Below are 19,080 nucleotides of genomic sequence, written 5' to 3' on the forward strand. Positions count from 1 at the left end.
AAGGTGTAAGGCTCAATTTTGGTTAAACAGGAAAATGCCAATGAAAAAAATGGTACCTTATTTACAAATTATTTATATATTCTGATATTCATTTGTAGTGCTAAAATTCATGTTGTTTTTTTTTAATTTAAATTCTTAAATCATTAAAATCATTTATATTTTTGCCTTTGGAAATACCCATATATAACTGGGTGAAACTTTGAATTTTAATTTTGAAGGAACAAAATTTTGTTGCTTATGAAAAACGTTCTATAAAAGCAAGTAAAAATCAGTATTTCATTGCATCCATATAATATTGGTTTGCACACTGAATTGAATGAGGTCCAAGTAGATCAACATAATATAATGAAAGAAAAAAAATTGTCTATACTACACCCTTAAGTACAGGTTCAAAATACTGAATGTGATATATATTATTTATAAATTCATACACACCAATTTTTATCAATTTTTGTAAACAAAAAAACATAAAAATGTTCCTAAAAATGTATTTCCAAAATTGTCACCTCATTACTTACAGGAATATCCCATTCCAATCCTTTGAAAAAATTGACAATGTCTCCAGAATAGCATCATCCAGCAATTCCACAAATTCAGAAAGTTAATGTTTAATAATGCTACTATGCTACGTAGACCTTTCAAATATAACCTCAAACTTATAAAGGTGTTCAAACTCTTCCAGTGACTAAGATCTGGGGGATGCTAGATGAAAATTTGGTGCAAGGCTCAAACTAGAAATTGCATGAAAGCTTTTATCTACAAAGGTAATGTTGTGACATGGATCTGTGACCAATGACTTAAATTAAATATGATTCAAGATCTCTAAATGACCAAGCATATGACAATGTTTGATAGACTAGAAGTCTATTCTGCCTACAAGCTTGCATCTCTGATGTCATTTGGTGACCTTTGACCTTAAAAATGGGGTTGAAGCTCTCCCCATAGCCATGTATAGGATGATGTTTGAAGAAATTTGGATACAAAACTTGAGTTCTATAGTGCTTAGTCTTCAAAGTTTTTGTTATGACCTTGACCATGACCTCCAACCTTGAATATTTATAGAATTCAAGACTCCAAGTACTGCCAATGGAAAAGCAGTGGACAAAGTTTGATGGAGATTCGAAACAAGATTAGTCCTCTATTGAACAAGCAAGAGTGTTATGGAATGACAACACACTTGAACAGAGTTTGTTGTTGTTATATCCTGTATGTATTTCATTGCAAGGTTATCTTTACAGGACTATTTTTTTTCTTTTCTATTATATTTAGTTGATGTCATATACTGAAGAATCTACTTTGAGCCTGTTCAACACAGTGTTGCATCTACTCCTAAAAACTAATGAGAAAATGAATAAGAAATAAAAATCCACAATTAAAACATTTATTTTTCAAAAATAAAACAAATTCATTTATATTTAAATTTTTAAAGAAAAACTAGAATTAAATTTTCTTCTTACATCTGACTATATTTTCAAATTTTCCTAAAACACCAAACATGTGAATGATTGATTTGGAAAGGGAGAAATAATTATACCGGAAAGGGAGAAATAATTATACCCAAACTTTCCAAACAGAGCAGGAAATGAGGAGAGCTCCATTTTAACAACAGCCTGGAAACGAACTATAGTGAAATAAAAAAATTACAGAGTTATAATCCATACTTTTCTGATTTTCTAAAATTAAAAACTTTTATTATGCAATTTAAAACTATAAGTATATAATATGTAGACCATGGCATGGCATAAAAAATAAACCATTAGATAAGCAGCTTATGGAAAGTTAATGCTGCAAAATTGAAAATTATATAAAAAACTTTTAATTCAAATAATTTCTCTAATCACTTGACATAATAAAATGCTTCGCTGAGCGCAGCCTGATACGACCGCAGTGGTCCAACCCTGAACAGTTGGGGCAAATTTGGATACAATATTCAAGCTTGATACTGTCTGAATTTTGATTGTGATCAAATTTTTGACATAATAAAGGTTTCTGACACAAAATAAATGTGGTCAAAGATCTTACAAATCTATTGCCCAATACTGCGCAATTGAAGATTTCTTCTTTAACTTTTCATAAATTTGAAATTTGAAAATTTTTGAAAAAAAATATGAATTCCTTAAAAAAATTGGAAAACCCCCCCCCCCCCCCCAAAAAAACAACTTTTGGAAACCCCCTTAGGAGCAATTACCCCAAGACTCAATCCCATCCTTCCCTTTGTAGTATGGAACCTTGTAGTACAATTTCAGAGAGATCCATACACTTAAACACAAGTTATTGTCTGGAAACTACAAAAATTGTTGTTTTTGGCCCCTTTTTGGCCCTTAATTCCTAAAATTCCTAACCCCCTAAATGAATCCCAACCTTCTACTTGTGGTATTAAACATTGTGGTACAATTTCAGAGCAATCAAAATACTTATACACAAGTTAATATCCTGAAACTAGAAAAATGCTTCTTTTTGGCCCCTTTTTGGGCCCCTAATTCCTAAATGGTTGGGACCATCATCCCCAAAATCAATCCCAACCTTCCTTTTGTGGTATTGAACCTTCTTAAAAAATTTCATAGAGATCCATTCACTTGAACTAAAGATATTGTCCGGAAACCAATGTGTCTTCGGACGACGACGCAGACGACATCATACCATTATACGATCCCAAAAATTTTTTTGCGGTCGTATAAAAAATTAAAATATCTATTTCTTGTCAATTTAAGCAATATAATTTAGGCAAGGGTGTAAGACAACAAAAAGCTTTGGAAATGTGGAGATATTCACCTTGGTCTAGCTCCATGCATATAATCTGACCTAAATATATAAATAAGGATAAAGTTCATTTATAGTTCTCAATTTAGCACTGTTTTATGACCAGTTTTGGTATGCAATCCCCCCCTCCTATCTGTTCTGAAACAAACTGTAGTTTTAAGGATGTTTGCTAGCCTTGTTTTTGACTTTTTGTCAGCTATTCGGAATCCTCTGGTTTTATCTATGGAGTGCCATTAAATATTTCACCTGCTAGCCCCTGCTTTTCTTTTCACAATTTAATTACATCCAGTTTTAAAAAAGCCATTTTTTTAATCTTATAAAATCCTTGTTATTTTTCATAGTTTTTAAAAGAAAAAAAGGTGCCAATGATAAATGTATAAAAAAAACTAGAAAAAAATTATTTCCTGTCAAATTTTTAATGGCTAATATCTCAAAAATAAGGACAGGGACCTATAACTTCTTTCTGCTTTATAAGTAATGTTATTTATATACTATTAATTTAAGAGTCTTTTAAAAAGCTTGTTTATTTTGAAACAGAGTAGCAAACATCCGTAAAAAATATTTGTCCTTTTCAAAGTTTGAATTATAATCATAAATGAACTATGGTATAATTTCAATAGCTTAAACTCATCCTTATAAATGGATTGTCATACAGCTAACTGTATTAGAATAGATTTAGCCTGAAAAAGACTTTTACATTATCAAATGTTCAAAAAATTTATTAATTCAAAAGTGAAAACAAAAAACTGTTGAAAAATTTTAATGGAAAGTCAAGTTTAAGCTACCAACTATGACAAATAAATCATAAATATTTAAATATTTAGTACAATGGATTTTCTGCATGCATTTCTAAAACAAAATATTGATATCAAGCTGTATACATATGGGATTTAGAAAGGAAATAATATAGCAAAATTCAGATACCGGTATGTATTTTTAATGACAGGTTTCTGCAAACCCATTCCATTAACATTATGGTAGTGTGCTACACTTGTAACTACTTGCTTAGCCTATTAAGGACATTTCATATCTCCAAGCTTTGGTAATGTCTAAACTGTTTCATCAAACATGAAATGCCAATTTTTTGTATCATTTCAACCTAAAAGCAGGGATCTCCATGGATGAAAATTAAACGATGGAGGAACTTTCACCATGACAAAACCCTGTGTCTACGGTGTGGCAGGATTGAAAGTATTTCATTCCTCCATTTCCATGTAAGGAACGGTGAACAGGCTGATATATTGCTTATTATTTTTATTTCATTATAGAATAACCAATATTTTCATTAATTGTCATTTGCAACAATTCCAATCCCAAGCCTGCATTGCTCCCCCTTAGTCAAGAATGACCTTTTTCCCTAATCGTTTTCTTGCTATTTTGGTAATTGTATAGGGCTTAAAAATCGGTGGGAATTTTTTTCACTGTCAAATTCAGAAGTCATGAACCGGTATCGACGATTTGCAGCATCAACAAAAAGAAGTTCCGTACTCGTTTTGTAAAACGCTGAAGAAGGCTTTAGTCTTAGAAGCATGATTTTTTTTATTAGTTGTTAGTGGCTTTGAACTAGCTGTCAGTAACTGCGAGTACTCTCAGATCTGTGTCTTTTTGTTGTTTGGATGTACAAGTACCTGGCCACGTCCACTTGTATTTGTATTATTTGTATTTGTATCCATCTGATGAGTTAAGCCTCTTTCAACTGATTTTTATAGTTTGTTCTTATGTTGTACTGTTACACCACTGTTCCAGGTTAGGGGGAGGGTTGGGATCCTGCTAACATGTTTAACCCCGCCACATTCTCTATGTATGTGCCTGTCCCAAGTCAGGAGCCTGTAATTCAGTGGTTGTGGTTTGTTTATGTGTTACATATTTGTTTTTCGTTCATTTTTTGTACATAAATTAGGCCGTTAGTTTTCTCGTTTGAATTGTTTTACATTGTCATTTCGTGGCCTTTTATAGCGGACTGTGCGGTATGGGCTTTGCTCATTGTTGAAGGCCGTACAGTGACCTATAGTTGTTAATTTCTGTGTCATTTGGTCTCTTGTGGAGAGTTGTCTCATTGGCAATCATACCACATCTTCTTTTTTATATTTGGAGGTCAAAAATTAACAACTTAAAAGGTTTTAATGACTTCAAATAGAAAATCTTATAGTCATATACTATGCAACATTCATCTTTCGATTCTGAATGCATGTAAACCGGAAAACCGGATGTATCAATTTTGATTGTAAACTACGAAATGAATTCGGAATTACAATATGAAATTTCTTCAGATTATCAAGTTACAGTTAATATTCATGTGTTTACTTTTAAACTTGTAAAGTGATTCAATATTATCGATAATTGCTGTACTCATGTTATTTGGCGTGAAATTATGTTCAGTTATACGTCTTATTTTGCACTCGTTTAAAAAGGGGATGCTGATTGCGAAAGTCAATATAAAAGCATGTGTTCCACTTGTTAATCTTTTTTCTTTGTTACTGGATTTAATATTTATTTTTTTAATCTAAATTTTCATTAGCATTTGCTAAAACGTAATTAAATAATGCAATCAATCGTCTATCTTGATCAAGAGTTCTCCTGTCAGGTGTGTTGATCTACCTGTACAAGTGATTAGCAATCTTTAGCCGGATATCCCTCAGAGCTTGAAAACTGTAATCAGGAGGACCCTTTGGATTATAATACAAAAAGCCTTAGGGTTAATTGATTATAACTGCTAACAAATATGGCGGCGGCTAGAGAAACGAAAAAATATTTTGACAATGGCGGGGATCATTTGACGATGGCGGAAGATAATTTAAAGATGGCGGGGATCATTTGACGGTGGCAGAAGATATTTTAATGATGGCAGTGCACCATCATAAAACAGGTCATGGAGATCCCTGCTAATAGAGAGTTCATACAGACATCAATGAATGTTATCAAAGTAGACAGTCAAGTCTTAATATTTCCAATATTACAAAGCAGTGCTACATGTACTACAATTTTTAGACAATTAAGCAGACAGAAATACTGTGAAAGTAATTTTATCTTATATGAAAGCTTCTCAGTTTTGGAAGTAAAAAGTAAGACAAAATGAATTAAAAAATTCTCAAACCAAATGTTTTCAACAACTTTTTCCATCACAAAAAGTGACATTTGTGAATAAAAGTACTTTCATTGTATGAGGATTAAATATTGACCAGTTGTAATATGATTTTCTAATTTTATTTACAATGTTAAATAGTGGTGGTTTCTATCAGCATTTCATAATTAAGATCAGCACAAATGTGCAACACATGTTAAGGGCAGAACAGATCTACAATCACTAAAAGATTATTTTGACATGAATGAGTAGCAATCTGTGTCTCTCAAAAATACATGTTGTAGTTATATCATGCCTGGAATCAAAAATACCTTTTCAATGACCTATTTTATGACCTTCAGAATCAACTGCTGCTACATCCTTGTACACTGGAAAATTTTCAGTACAATTTAACTTTTATAGACATTATAAAAACCCATCTTAATTTGCATACATCTTAAAAAAAAAGAATATCTCTGGTTTATAGCACCAAAAAAATCTCAAGTGTATGTAGACATTTTGTATCCAAAAAGGATAACCAAACATAATTTTTAAAACTGAAGTTAAAAAGAAAAGGAAGGGGAATAAAACATTTAAGATTGCAATGCATTTAGGGTTGTACATTTCATGAAAAACTGTCAGGAGGTTAGGGGTGTTAAATAAAAAGAAAATCAACAATATCAAGATAGTTTGGAAAACATTTAGTCGATAGAAAGCAAGTTGGAAAAGAAAGTAATTTTCACGCCCCGAATTAATAACTTAATAGATTCTTTAAATTCTAGTACAACTAAAGAAGTAAGATTTTCACCTCTGAATTCCTCTCATTTTAGAGAAAAATCTTTATTTTAAAAAGAAATTTTAAGGTTTCAATAAGATATCATTGGAGTTCTACTGATGTATATGAATATAAGATAAAGATTCAATTATGTAGTTAATTCAAAATATGAAAAGCAATGATTTAAAATGATGCATGCAATCAAACATGTAAAAACATTTAGCAACATCTGTCCTTTTTTGGTTGAACAAGTACAAGCAATGTACATAAGAACTGTGCTTTTTGTGCATATTAGATCATTCCAGCTGCACACAGAAAAATGAAAATTAAAGTCTTCCTGATAAAGAATTTCTGAGGCATGTGAATTTTTGGTGCCAAAAATTATTGGTAAATAGGCAGTTAAATGATTATTACTTCTAGCCTTGCTTTGTACTGTGAACATCAAATTTTTCATTGGCATAAAGAATATTCAATTTGGCAATTTCTTATGGTCTTATTTTATACAATCGACTCGTTATCTTGAAGTCAGCTGGACCAGAGAAATATTTTGAGATACCCGTAGTTTGACTCAAACGAATACAGGAAGTTTGTCAGACCAAGTGATACAACTCTTGCTTAGCTTGGTAAGGCTAAAACAAATCCAGATGAATATGGGTAGAGGATCGATAGTCGGGTCTAAGATTGATGTATCTGTACATATATGTAAATGGTCTTTTATTATTATAATAAAATTATGTTTTTCTTGGGTTATTTCTTTGCACAGTCACAATTTTTCTGAGGTCTAAGGCCAGGAGAACAATTTCCAATCGATCTTAGTGTGATTTTAAGTTAACAAAGTTGTTCATTCTCGTATACAAGAGATTTGATAAAAAATAGATTTTGGTTTATTTCTTTTATTTCGATCTTTTTCCGCAAAAAGAAAATATAAAACATTCAAGACGCCAATTGAGTAGTTTTGAAACACTTAATACACAACCAAGTTCATTAATGTATGATTACAGTTAATTGATATAAAACAATTAAAATAATTTTTCATAATCTATAGCAATGTATCACTAACTATTTATTATGGTGATCAAAGTTTATCTTAGGTAAACACTCGTGGGAAAAGGATGTCATGAATCAATACAGTGGTCAATGACCAGAAATTTAATTACAGGTGTAATATTTGTCAGATTAATTTGTCAATCCATCTAAATCCTCAAGGTCATGTTTTTACATATATGTATTTGTTCAAGATTAAAAAAAAAAGCAATTTAAATGCTTTTGTTAACCTTGAGACTGTAAATTTGGTTCTAGTTATCTGAATCTCGACTGATCAGGAAACGAAATACATATATTTCTTTGGAACGAAGTTCAGGACCACAGGAAAATTTCAAGTCAAACGAGTGAGAAACCAAGAGTTAACTGAATATATATTTTTTATAAAAGGAATGGCTATTTAACCGTAATCCTATTTGGATTATATAATTTGTGTCTTCAGTATTTGTTTTATAGCCATAGTCTTAGAACTAAACTCCTTGTGTTCAATTTGTAAGTAAGATTGAGCATTTCTTTTACATGCAAAGTTCCTACACTTGAATTTCACTTGGCACTGACAAAAGGATGCAGGTTTCCAAATTATTTTTTTTATAAGTCACAAAAAAGAATTTTGTGTGTTTTGGATTTTGATATTTTGAGATGATAGCAAATAGTACTTTGTATATATGTTATGTCAATATTTCTGTTTATTGTAATTATAAAGCAGCAGCACAGAAAAGATCCAAGCAGCGTGCTAGTAAACAAACTTAAGTTTGTTTTTAAGTTATTTGTTTTGAATAATATTGAAGATATAGAATAAACTTAGGTGTAAAGATACATAAGTATAATGAAAACTATAATTTCTTTTGTTTTGTCATATTTTTTAATTTAAAACACTACCAGAATTTTTCAAGTGCAATAGTTGTATTATTAAAATATCTGGTTTTTTTATATTAATATTTTATATTATTAATGTTTTCAGTTATGAGAAATATCAATACATGTTATTATCCTCTCCATTTTTTCATGTGACAGTTCATCCACAAAATCCATTCTCATGTGAAATTCAACACATGTGAAACATTCTGCAAATAAAATACTGAAAAACACCAAATATGAACAATGAGAATAGAGGTATCAAAAGATAATAGCAAAAATAATGTGGCATGAAAAATTCTCATAAAATAGTATGCTTGTTAATTACAAACCTTGGTGAATTTGAGTTTGGACCTGCTGACTTCTTTTCTCTTGGCGGATCTTTTACAAAATTTCTACATGAAGCTAGTTTTGTCTCTAATGCCTGATAAGTATAGAAGAAGCTTTAAAAAATCATATTTCTAACAAAACATTTAAACTCAATCATTTGATAACATCTGAAATTGAAAGGTTTAAATTCATGGTTTTGAAAATATTGAGAATTTAAACTAGAGGCTCTCAAGAGCCTGTGTCGCTCACCTGATTCTACTTTGGTTTTGGAAATCATGTAAAAATAGATTAAAATCATAACATTTATCTGATACCCCAATAATGAGTGAGGCCAAATTTGGTTTAATATTGGCCCTGTAATTTAATAAAAAATCCTGGTGGCCATCTTGAACAGTAAATCGACAACAAAGTAGCAACACTTCATCAGCTCCTCATAAGAAACATTTATGCCATGTTTGGTTTCATTCTATTCAGTGCACCTCTAGAATAAGCATTTGTATGTATTTCCCTTAGGGTCTTATGTTAAAGGAAGTCCCCCCGCTGGCGGCCATCTTGGATGAAGGATCAGCTTCAAAATAACAACAATTAGTCAGCACCTCATAACGAACATTCATGCCATGTTTGGTTACAATCCATTCAGTGGTTCTCTATAAGAAGACATTTATATGTATTGTCCATAGGGTCCTTTGTTCAACATTGTCCTCAGCTGGCGGCCATCTTGGATGATGGATCGGCTTCAAAGTAACAACACTTTGTCAGCACTTCATAAGAAACATTCATGCCATGTTTGGTTTCATTCCATTCAGTGGTTCTCTAAAAATAGACATTTGTATGTACATGTATTTCCCATAGGGTCCTATGTTAAACTAAATCCCCAGCTGGCGGCCATCTTGGATTATGGATTGGCTTCAAAGTAACAACACTTAGTCAGCACCTCATAAGGAACATTCATGCCATGTTTGGTTTCATTCCATTCAGTGGTTCTCTAAAAGAAGACATTTGTAAACATTTCCCATAGGGTTCTATGTTAAACTAAGTCCCCCGCTGGCGGCCATCTTGGATGATGGATCAGCTTCAAAGTAACAACACTTGGTCAGCACCTCATAAGGAACATTCGTGCCATGTTTGGTTTCATTCCATTCAGTGGTTCTCTAGAAGAAGTTCAAAATGTAAAAAGTTAACGACGACGACGGACGCCAAGTGATGAGAAAAGCTGACTTGGCCCTTTTGGCCAGGAGAGCTAAAAATGGTTTAATCCACATGTATTGTATGTATAAGGGGTCTTAAAAACTATCAATTCAAATTTTGAGTGATTTTGATGCTTTATGTCATTTATTTCTGAAAAACTGCATAACAAATAAGGGACAACACAGCATAATCAAATAAAGGACAACAATTCAATGAAAAGAACATTGGAAGCTGACATTCCAAGTGAAATAAATATAGCATTGTGAATTCAGATTTAGTGTGTACATTTGTTCATGCAATCTTGCATAGTAGGAATTATCAAAACAATAAAGAAGTAGATACTGCAGAATATAAAAATTGAACAAGAATGCATGCATTGTCTTGCTAAGCATACACCCACTTGGAATTCTAAGTCTCAGAAACAGGAAGTGGGTGTCTAACAGAACAGAAGCATATATACTGTACAACTCATTACTGTTAAACTGCTGACCGCATATGAAGTTATTCTGTTATGTAGTTTTCGAGAGTGTGACGAAAAGAAGTTAATTCAACATTTTAAAAGGTAAAAGTATCGGCAAATAGGACGTAGGCATCTGTCAGATCTTAGAAGTGCTCTTATTTTATCTGTGTTCTAATCTTAATATGAATTTGATTTTTTGTTGTTGTTGGTGACTTATTCAGATGCAGTTCTATGCACAAGTAAAAACGTACTCCAACTTTGCGTAACAAATCCCCGACTATATTTAATGCTGAGATTCTGGCTGATGGTGTTAGTGGTGTACTACCATTTATTGTTGGAGGAAGACCTGGAAATAAAAGAAAATATTTATTATTTGTAAAAATCTGCTTGTCTTTGGGCAATAAATAGATTTTAGGGACTCCCCCGTCAAAATAAATGTGTCATTGCCTCTTTATCCTTATATTTCAAATGAAGAACATCCTACATCCGATTGGTAAATGATTCATTTTTATTTAGCTATATTGACATATTACTTTATTTCAAAGTTTTTAAGTTTGTTACAAGGGAGATAAATTACCTTTACTGTAGCTATTCATAATGCATGGTTATTCTGTCACTTTCTACAATTTAAAGCAAGGGAGACAAGTTGCTTTCACTGGAAGTTTAAAGATATATAATAGAGAATTAATTGTTCCCTACCTGCATGAATATTAGAGGCTATTGACACAAATGGAGATAATTCAACTTACAGGAATTTCAGATGAATGAGAAGCTCAAAGTCTGAAACTGTTCTAGCAAGATGCTGTTCCTTTTACTGGAAAAATTTAATATAACTGATTTTTTTTAAACTAGCTTCTTATTCCATGTGTCGAGTTACCAGGGAAAAAATTTACCTTTCATTGGAGGTGTTTTATAAGACTGAGATGTTATTATGCCACTATCTACTAATTTATTAGAGTCTATAGATCCTGTTGGCGTGGTTACTGTGCTATCTTCAGATTCATTCTTCACAACCTCTGTACCACCAAATGCTTTCTTTACACCAAGTTCTTGCTTCAAATCTGTAAAAAAATGAAAATTAAGGAATTAAATCTGTGAAATTTATAAGGTAAATCATTGTGTTTTGAAAAGCTCTCGATTTCAAACATTGTCTGGACGTCCATACTTTAGACTAGTTTTGTTTGCAAATAGCAAACAGCTAAGTATCTAATCAAAGAGCTTAGTAGCTCTATAGGAAAAGATTGTTTTCCTTGATGTAAGTTTTGTCCCAAAATAATTGAACTCTACATGTGTTTTTATTTAGGAAAAAAAGATATTCCATACACCATATACCTGTTTTTTCAGCATTCAGATGGAACAGTTAAATTTTCACTGTGTTAATTATTCACATTTCATGACCTTGTTGAATGCATTTAAATGAACAGTGTTATGTTCGTGTAGAGTAAATTTTGATGTTAAATGTCTATTGCATAAATAATGAAAATAAGACACACTAAAATCTCCAGATATACAGTATTCTTTCAAAAAGACACACCTAGCCAGTTTATATCTTATATATTAACAAGAATGTGTCCATAGTACACGAATGCCCCCTCACACTATCATTTTCATGTTCAGTGGACCATGAAATTGGGGTCAAAACTCAAATTTGGCATTAATACATGTATTAGAAAGATCATATCATAGGGAACATGTGTACTAAGTTTCAAGTTGATTGGACTTCAACTTCATCAAAAACTACCTTGACCAAAAACTTTAACCTGAAGCGGGACAGACGGACAGACGAACGGACGGACGAACGGACGCACAGACTGAAAAACATAATGCCCCTAGGTGGAGCATAAAAACAGCAGCCATGCTGAATATCCAACCTCCAGTGTTATATGGATATTATTTATTTGAAATTTTTGTGAAAATGGTCCATCTGGGAAACCGCATAAGTTCTGTATTTGTCATGCTGTGGTCTAGTCAATTTTAATGAATAGAATGTTTTTTGTGCATTTTCCTTTCAAGGCAAATGATTCCTTAAGGCATCTCTGTTCATACGACAAATGAAGCCTCAGGCATCCCTGTTCATGCACCATACAAAGACTCAAGGCATTGCCTGTCAGACACAGAATGATGCCTTTAGGCATAGAGGATTCATGAAAATATCATTTTCAGTTGTATAGTAAAGTATTGTGCTTTTTATTCAGCATTTCTTTTTTAATTATCAAAATGAAGCACATTGAGTGTTAATTCTTGTTAATGTTTTTTTTTATTATTTGAGAACAGGACTGATTACCGTCATGATGTTTGTTTCTACTGAAAAATCGATGTGGTTGAGTTTCTTTTGTTTTTCTTCTTGGATGAACTTGGCTTACTGGATAACCTTTTTTCCAAGAGTTCAGGTGGCAAATTCCTTTGATTCAACTCCTAATAACACCAAGTTAAGGTTTTTTAACAGTCTTAAGTAAAGATACAAAATATTCAGGAGAAATTATCAGGGTTTATCTTTTTTACCAGAAGAATAAAGCCTAATTTTAGTTACCTCTAGTTTCATCTTTTAATCTTTGTACAGTTTCTGCTAGACATTCTTTTTCTTCTACTTCACTCTGTAGGAAAACATTGACTTCCAGGGCCTGTAAATTATATTATAACATAATAATAAACTGTTAACACAGAGATATGTCTCGCCTTTTTGTACTTTTGATAATGCAAATGTTGAAATAAAAATAGCAATACTTTAACATGTAAGTTATGCAAATATTCAAAGTCAATGAACCATAACTGAAGGTACATGGCAAAACGATCTACATGGAAATGAGATGTGCCAATGCTAATACAACTGCATATCAAATACCATAAGTCATTCCCTTTCAACAAACCTAGACCTTATATTGACTTGTAAACTATATAAAAGTTTCAAAGTCAATGAACCAAGATGAGGGGGTGGGGCTATATATTCTCCATGAAAACGAGACTTGCAAATGCCAATAAATTTGCATACCAAATATCATTGACTTAACATTAGCAGTTCATCTTAAACTGATATAATCACAAACTAATACATGTAAACTAAGAAAAAGTTTTAAAGTCAATAGACCATGACTGAGGGGGCGGAGCCAAATGAGATGTGTCAGTGCTAATACAACTGCATACAAAATATCATTGACCAACCACTAGTGGTTCACCTTAAAGAAGACCTAATCACAAACTAATACATTGTTGACGCCGACGCCGCCTTCGACGCTGGAAACAGCATACCTATGTCTTGCTTTTTGACTCCGTCAAGGCAAGACAAAAACTAAAAGAACTGTATGTATAACGATAACATGCAACTAAGATTGAAGAATTATCTTAAAATATGTAAAACATGTGTCACAATAAGATAAGATATGATTGATTGATTGCTGGTGTTTAACACCACTTTCAGCACCTTTGGCTACATAGTATATCATAGGGGGAAGTTTATATTGGTGGAGGAAGCTGGAGTTCCTGGAGAGAATAATGATCTTCAGCAGGAATACTAGCAAGCCAAGTCAATTAAGATTGGAATCAAATTCACCTTTCATTTGTGGGGTTCGAACTCACAATCTCAGTATTAATAGGCTAGTAATATATAAGATGAACTACTAAGACCACTCAGGCACTGAGGCCCGTCAATGAAATATATCCATAACTGCAAAATCTTACCAGGATCTGTCGTACTTAGAGCATTATGTTGTTGCGTAAGCAGTTAAACATCAAAAAAATTTTAAAAATGTAGATTTCTATCGTTAGCTAAATGATAAATAATTCTTAAAACTAAACAGCTTTCAATGAACTACTTGTTTCTAAATTTTCAATGAAACATGATGTTATTTTTATTTGTTAGTCCTTTGTGAATTTCTGCACTTTTAAGGTGTACTAACTACATGTACATGAAAATTTACATCCGTATACATTATAACCACTAAAATTATGGCCTTATTTAAAAAAAAAATTTTTCAACCAAAATGTCTTCAAATATTCCCAATCAATATACCACTTATTTAATAGATAACAAACCTGGTTAAGTCTCCCTTCGAAATCTTCTAATGATACAACTGTAGCCCTGAAAAAATATATATATATTGAATAAATATTATCTTTAAAACCTACTATTTATCACTATTAACACTATATTTTGCACAGCAAAAATCCTAAACTTAAAAGTAGATTGACTTATGATTAAAGTGAAGCTGGTCCATTTTAACCCTATGGTTTCCATTTTGATTTGTTTTAGAATGTTCAACAACATCAAGCATGAGCGCAAAAAGATGATAAAAGCTCATATGAAACTTTGCACATATTAATTACATGCATATGAATAATATGAACAACTATAAACCAAAGATCAGCTCAATATTAGCAAGCACAGCTGCAAATGGAGATCTATTGTTTCTGTAAAACTATATGCCATGTCAATAACTAGTGAAAGCATAAAGAAAGAACTAATGGAGGGGACAATAGTAAATCTTCATGTTCATAAAATAGTTCACAATGGGGAAAAATTCAGACAAAACAAAAGCATGGTTAGTCTATGGCTTTGTTCTACTAAAACTGTTTTACTGTTGATTATATGTTAATCAGGATCTTCACATGGAATATAAAAACTGAGCCCATATCCCTGTGAAGCCAAAATAACACAATTATATTATAATAGAGTATTCTGATTTCAATATTTTTTTATCATTCTGATCTATGGTTTTATTTTCTTCACATGGTATATGGGCTCATATCCCCTGTCAAGGTAACGAATCATTATGCACAGTTAGCTCTATCTTCACTCCAGTATATTCAAAACATCAAATTACTGAACAAGTATACTAAAAAGACATCTATCAAGTAACTTATTTAAAAAAAAAAAACCTTTTGGCTCTTTCTAAGTCATCATTTGTCTGTTCTAATTCTCGTATGTATTTTTGTAGTTCATCTTTGAAAGCTGTCACTTCTGCTAATTCATCTTCAAGTTCTGTAATTCTTTTATGACTTCCTGATTGTTGATGGCCTAATTTCTCCTGAAAATTTACATACCAGACATTTCATCAAACTTGTTCGTTTACCTTAATGCCACATATTAAGTTCATATATTGACGATATGATTAAAAGGAGATGAGGGATGTATGCCAATGAGAGAGCAACCCATTGACACAAACAACCAAAAAATATTTAGGGGTCAACATTCAGTCTTCAACAATGGATAGATATCTACACAATATTCTAAACCCCCCATCAGTCTAAAAATGTTGTGAATAAGTTAAAGAGACTATTAGGTATGGTATTTTTCTCATTATTGAAAGGCAGATTTTACTCATTGTTGAAGGCAGTACTGTTGCCTATCATTGCTTACATCCACTTCATTTGAACTTTGGTGGATAGTTGTCTGATTGGCAATCAAATCATATCTCCTTATTTTTATACATGTACATATTTTGGCTTTAATATTGATTCACTTATAGGGTCTTTGCATCAGAATTAAACATATTTATTCTAAAACAAGTTGTTGGCATGACACGGGTTATGTTCTTCTCATATATTTTATGATGGTATAATACTAAACCCCTAACAGGAGGGATTGTGCCTGATATTCATATGATGAAGACATAATCTTTCAATCAGTTTAATTGAGGTCTGGAGCTGGCATGTCAGTAACTGCTAGTAGTCTGTTGTTATTTATGTATTATTGTCATTTTGTTTATTTTCTTTTGTTTCCTATTCTGACATCGGACTCGGACTTCTCTTAAACTGAGTTTTACTGTGCGTACTGTTGTACGTTTGTTTTTTCTACATTGGCTAGAGGTATAGGGGGAGGGTTGAGATCTCAAAAAACATGTTTAACCCCGCCGCATTTTTGCGCCTGTCCCAAGTCAGGAGCCTCTGGCCTTTGTTAGTCTTGTATTATTTTCAATTTTAGTTTCTTGTGTATAATTTGGAGTTTAGTATGACGTCCATTATCACTGAACTAGTATACATATTTGTTTAGGGGCCAGCTGAAGGACGCCTCAGGGTGCGGGAGTTTCTCGCTGCATTGAAGACCCATTGGTGGCCTTCGGCTGTTGTCTGCTCTATGGTCGGGTTGTTGTCTCTTTGACACATTCCCCATTTCCATTCTCAATTTTACTATCAAAGATCTTCCATCAGCACCAAATTATCAAAATAACAAAAAACATTTAGATAAAGTTTAAGTTGTGAAGGAACCGATTCTAATTAAGCCAGCATCTTCATTTGCTTTAGTTTATATCCCATGGAGATCAGGGAGATCCAAATAAGGAATCAAGACAAAATTTTAGGTAACCTATTATGTTAAAATTAGACTGATCAATAGAATGATCCATTACTAAAGTCATCAACATTTCGTCTGTTCTGTTCATACATCAACCTTACCATTTGATTATAATAGAAATGATTTAATTACCATGATCTACCAAATAATGATTAATGATTTTGGTTATTAATACACTAAAGACGATATCAATATCACCAAAATGCTGGACTCTTTTATCAACAAATCATTTGTTGAGTTTGGTGGATTGATATGTCAGCAAACATTTGGTTTTCCAAAGGATACAAATTGTACAGCCCTACTATCCAACTAGTTTGTTTACTCATATGAAGCAGATTTCATACAAAATCTTCTCAAAGACAAAAAGGAAAAGCAATTTGCCAAGTTCTTCAATGTCGCTTTTAGATATATTGATGATGTCATGTCACTCAATAACCCCCATTTCAATGAGTGCTTGCATCTCATATACAAGAGAGCTTGAAATTCAGAATACTATCAAACAAGAAGGTCTGTTTCATATTTACAACTTTTTCTTGATATTGACACAGATGGACTACCACAAACTAGGATCTATGACAAATGTAATGAGTTCAGCTTTCCCATTGTTAACTTCCCATTTCTCATGAGTTACACCATCCTGAATTGGTTTACAGATATGATGTGTCCATATCTCAACTCACAGGCGCCACAATTAGCAATCTTATATTTTTCGATACCAGAATAGTCATCTGATCTGTAAATTTACAGATTTGTCCGATTTTTTATTGCCAAAATTACAATGTATACAATGACAAATAAAATGCTACGCTGGGCGCAGCTTGATACGACCGGAAAGGTGGAACCCTGAACAGTTGGGGCAAGTATGGACACAACATTCAAGCTTGATACAGTACTGAATTTGGATTGTGATTAAATATTTGACACAGTATAGGTTTCTGACACAGAATGAATGTGGTCTAAGAACTTAAAATTTTTAATTTACCTATTCAAACCATATCATTATTCTTTGCTTTTATATATAAATCAGAAATAACCAATTTAAAATGGAAAATTTTAAAGAAAAAAAAGGAAAAAAAATCCCCCCTCAAATTTTTTGAACCCCCTTATGATTCATCACCCCCAATCTCAATCCCAGCCTTCCCTTTGTGGTATGGTACCTTGAAGTACAATTTCAGAGAGATCCGTACACTTGAACACAAGTTATTGTCTGGAAACTAGAAAAATGCTATTTTTGGCCCCTTTTTGGCCCCTTATTCCTAAACGTTTTGGGCAATTACCCCCAAACTCAATTCCAGCTTTCCCTTTTTGATATGGAATCTTGTAGTTCAATTACAGAAAGATCCATACACTTACACACAAGTTATTATCATGAAACTAGAAAAATGCTTGTTTTTTGCCCCTTTTTGGCCCCTAATTCCTAAAATTTTGAGGCAATTACCCCCAAAATCAATCCCAGCATTCCCTTTGTGATATGGAACCTTGTGGTACAATGTCAGAGAGATCCATACACTAACACACAAGTTATGTCTGGAAGTTACAAAAATGCTTATTTTTGGCCCCTTATTCCATAACTGTTGGTACCATAAACCCCAAAATCAATCCCAACCTTCCTTTTGTGGTATTGAACCTTATGGTAAAATTTTATGGAGATCCATTCACTTAAACTAAAGTTAGAGTGCGAAAACCAATGTGTTTTCGGACGACGACGACGACGCCAATGTCATACCAATATACGACAAAATTTTTTTTAATTTTTGCAGTCGTATAAAAGTGCTTGTTTTTTGGCCCCTTTTTGGCCCCAAATTCCTGAACGTTAAGGGCAATTACCCCCAAACTCAAACCCAGCTTTCCTTTTGTGATATGGAACCTTGTAGTACAATTTCATAAAGATCTATACACTTACACACAAGTTATTGTCATGAAACTAGAAAAATGCTTCTTTTTTTGCCCCTTTTTGGACCCTAATTCCTAAAATTTTGAGGCAATTATCCCCAAAATCAATCCCAGCCTTACCTTTGTGGTATGGTACCTTGCAGTACAATTTCAGAGAGATCCATACACTTGAACACAAGTTATTGTCTGGAAACTAGAATAAAATGCTTCGCTGGGCGCAGCTTGATACGACCCCAGAGGTCGAACCCTGAACAGTTGGGGCAAGTATGGACACAACATTCAAGCTTGATACAACTCTGAATTTGGATTGTAATTAAATATTTGACACAGCATAGGTTTCTGACACAGAAAGAATGTGGTCTAAGAACTTCAATTTTTTTAATTTACCTATTATGGTCCAATGTCCAAAATCAAAATACATGGTTAGATTC

The 19,080-nt window shown here is 32.6% G+C and overlaps 1 protein-coding gene across 3 annotated transcripts in view; it reads right to left on the bottom strand.

Annotated features, from left to right (window-relative positions):
• Positions 1-19,080, bottom strand: part of LOC127709250 (nuclear distribution protein nudE homolog 1-like) — a 36,852-nt gene that overhangs the window by 5,731 nt on the left and 12,041 nt on the right. The window contains exons 3-9 of one of the 3 annotated variants that reach the window (XM_052214673.1): positions 15,343-15,491; positions 14,500-14,545; positions 13,001-13,091; positions 11,364-11,531; positions 10,722-10,816; positions 8,825-8,916; positions 2,773-2,802 (exon numbers count right to left, since the gene is read on the bottom strand). In XM_052214673.1, the coding sequence (XP_052070633.1) occupies positions 2,773-2,802; positions 8,825-8,916; positions 10,722-10,816; positions 11,364-11,531; positions 13,001-13,091; positions 14,500-14,545; positions 15,343-15,491 (671 nt within the window). Of the gene's footprint in view, positions 1-2,772; positions 2,803-6,153; positions 6,211-8,824; positions 8,917-10,721; positions 10,817-11,363; positions 11,532-13,000; positions 13,092-14,499; positions 14,546-15,342; positions 15,492-19,080 lie in introns of all 3 variants that reach the window. The other 2 variants (XM_052214675.1, XM_052214674.1) reach the window with 2 other exon arrangements.

This window comes from Mytilus californianus, unplaced genomic scaffold (genome assembly GCF_021869535.1).
Source record: "Mytilus californianus isolate M0D057914Y unplaced genomic scaffold, xbMytCali1.0.p SCAF_7, whole genome shotgun sequence".
Classification (NCBI taxonomy): domain Eukaryota; kingdom Metazoa; phylum Mollusca; class Bivalvia; order Mytilida; family Mytilidae; genus Mytilus; species Mytilus californianus.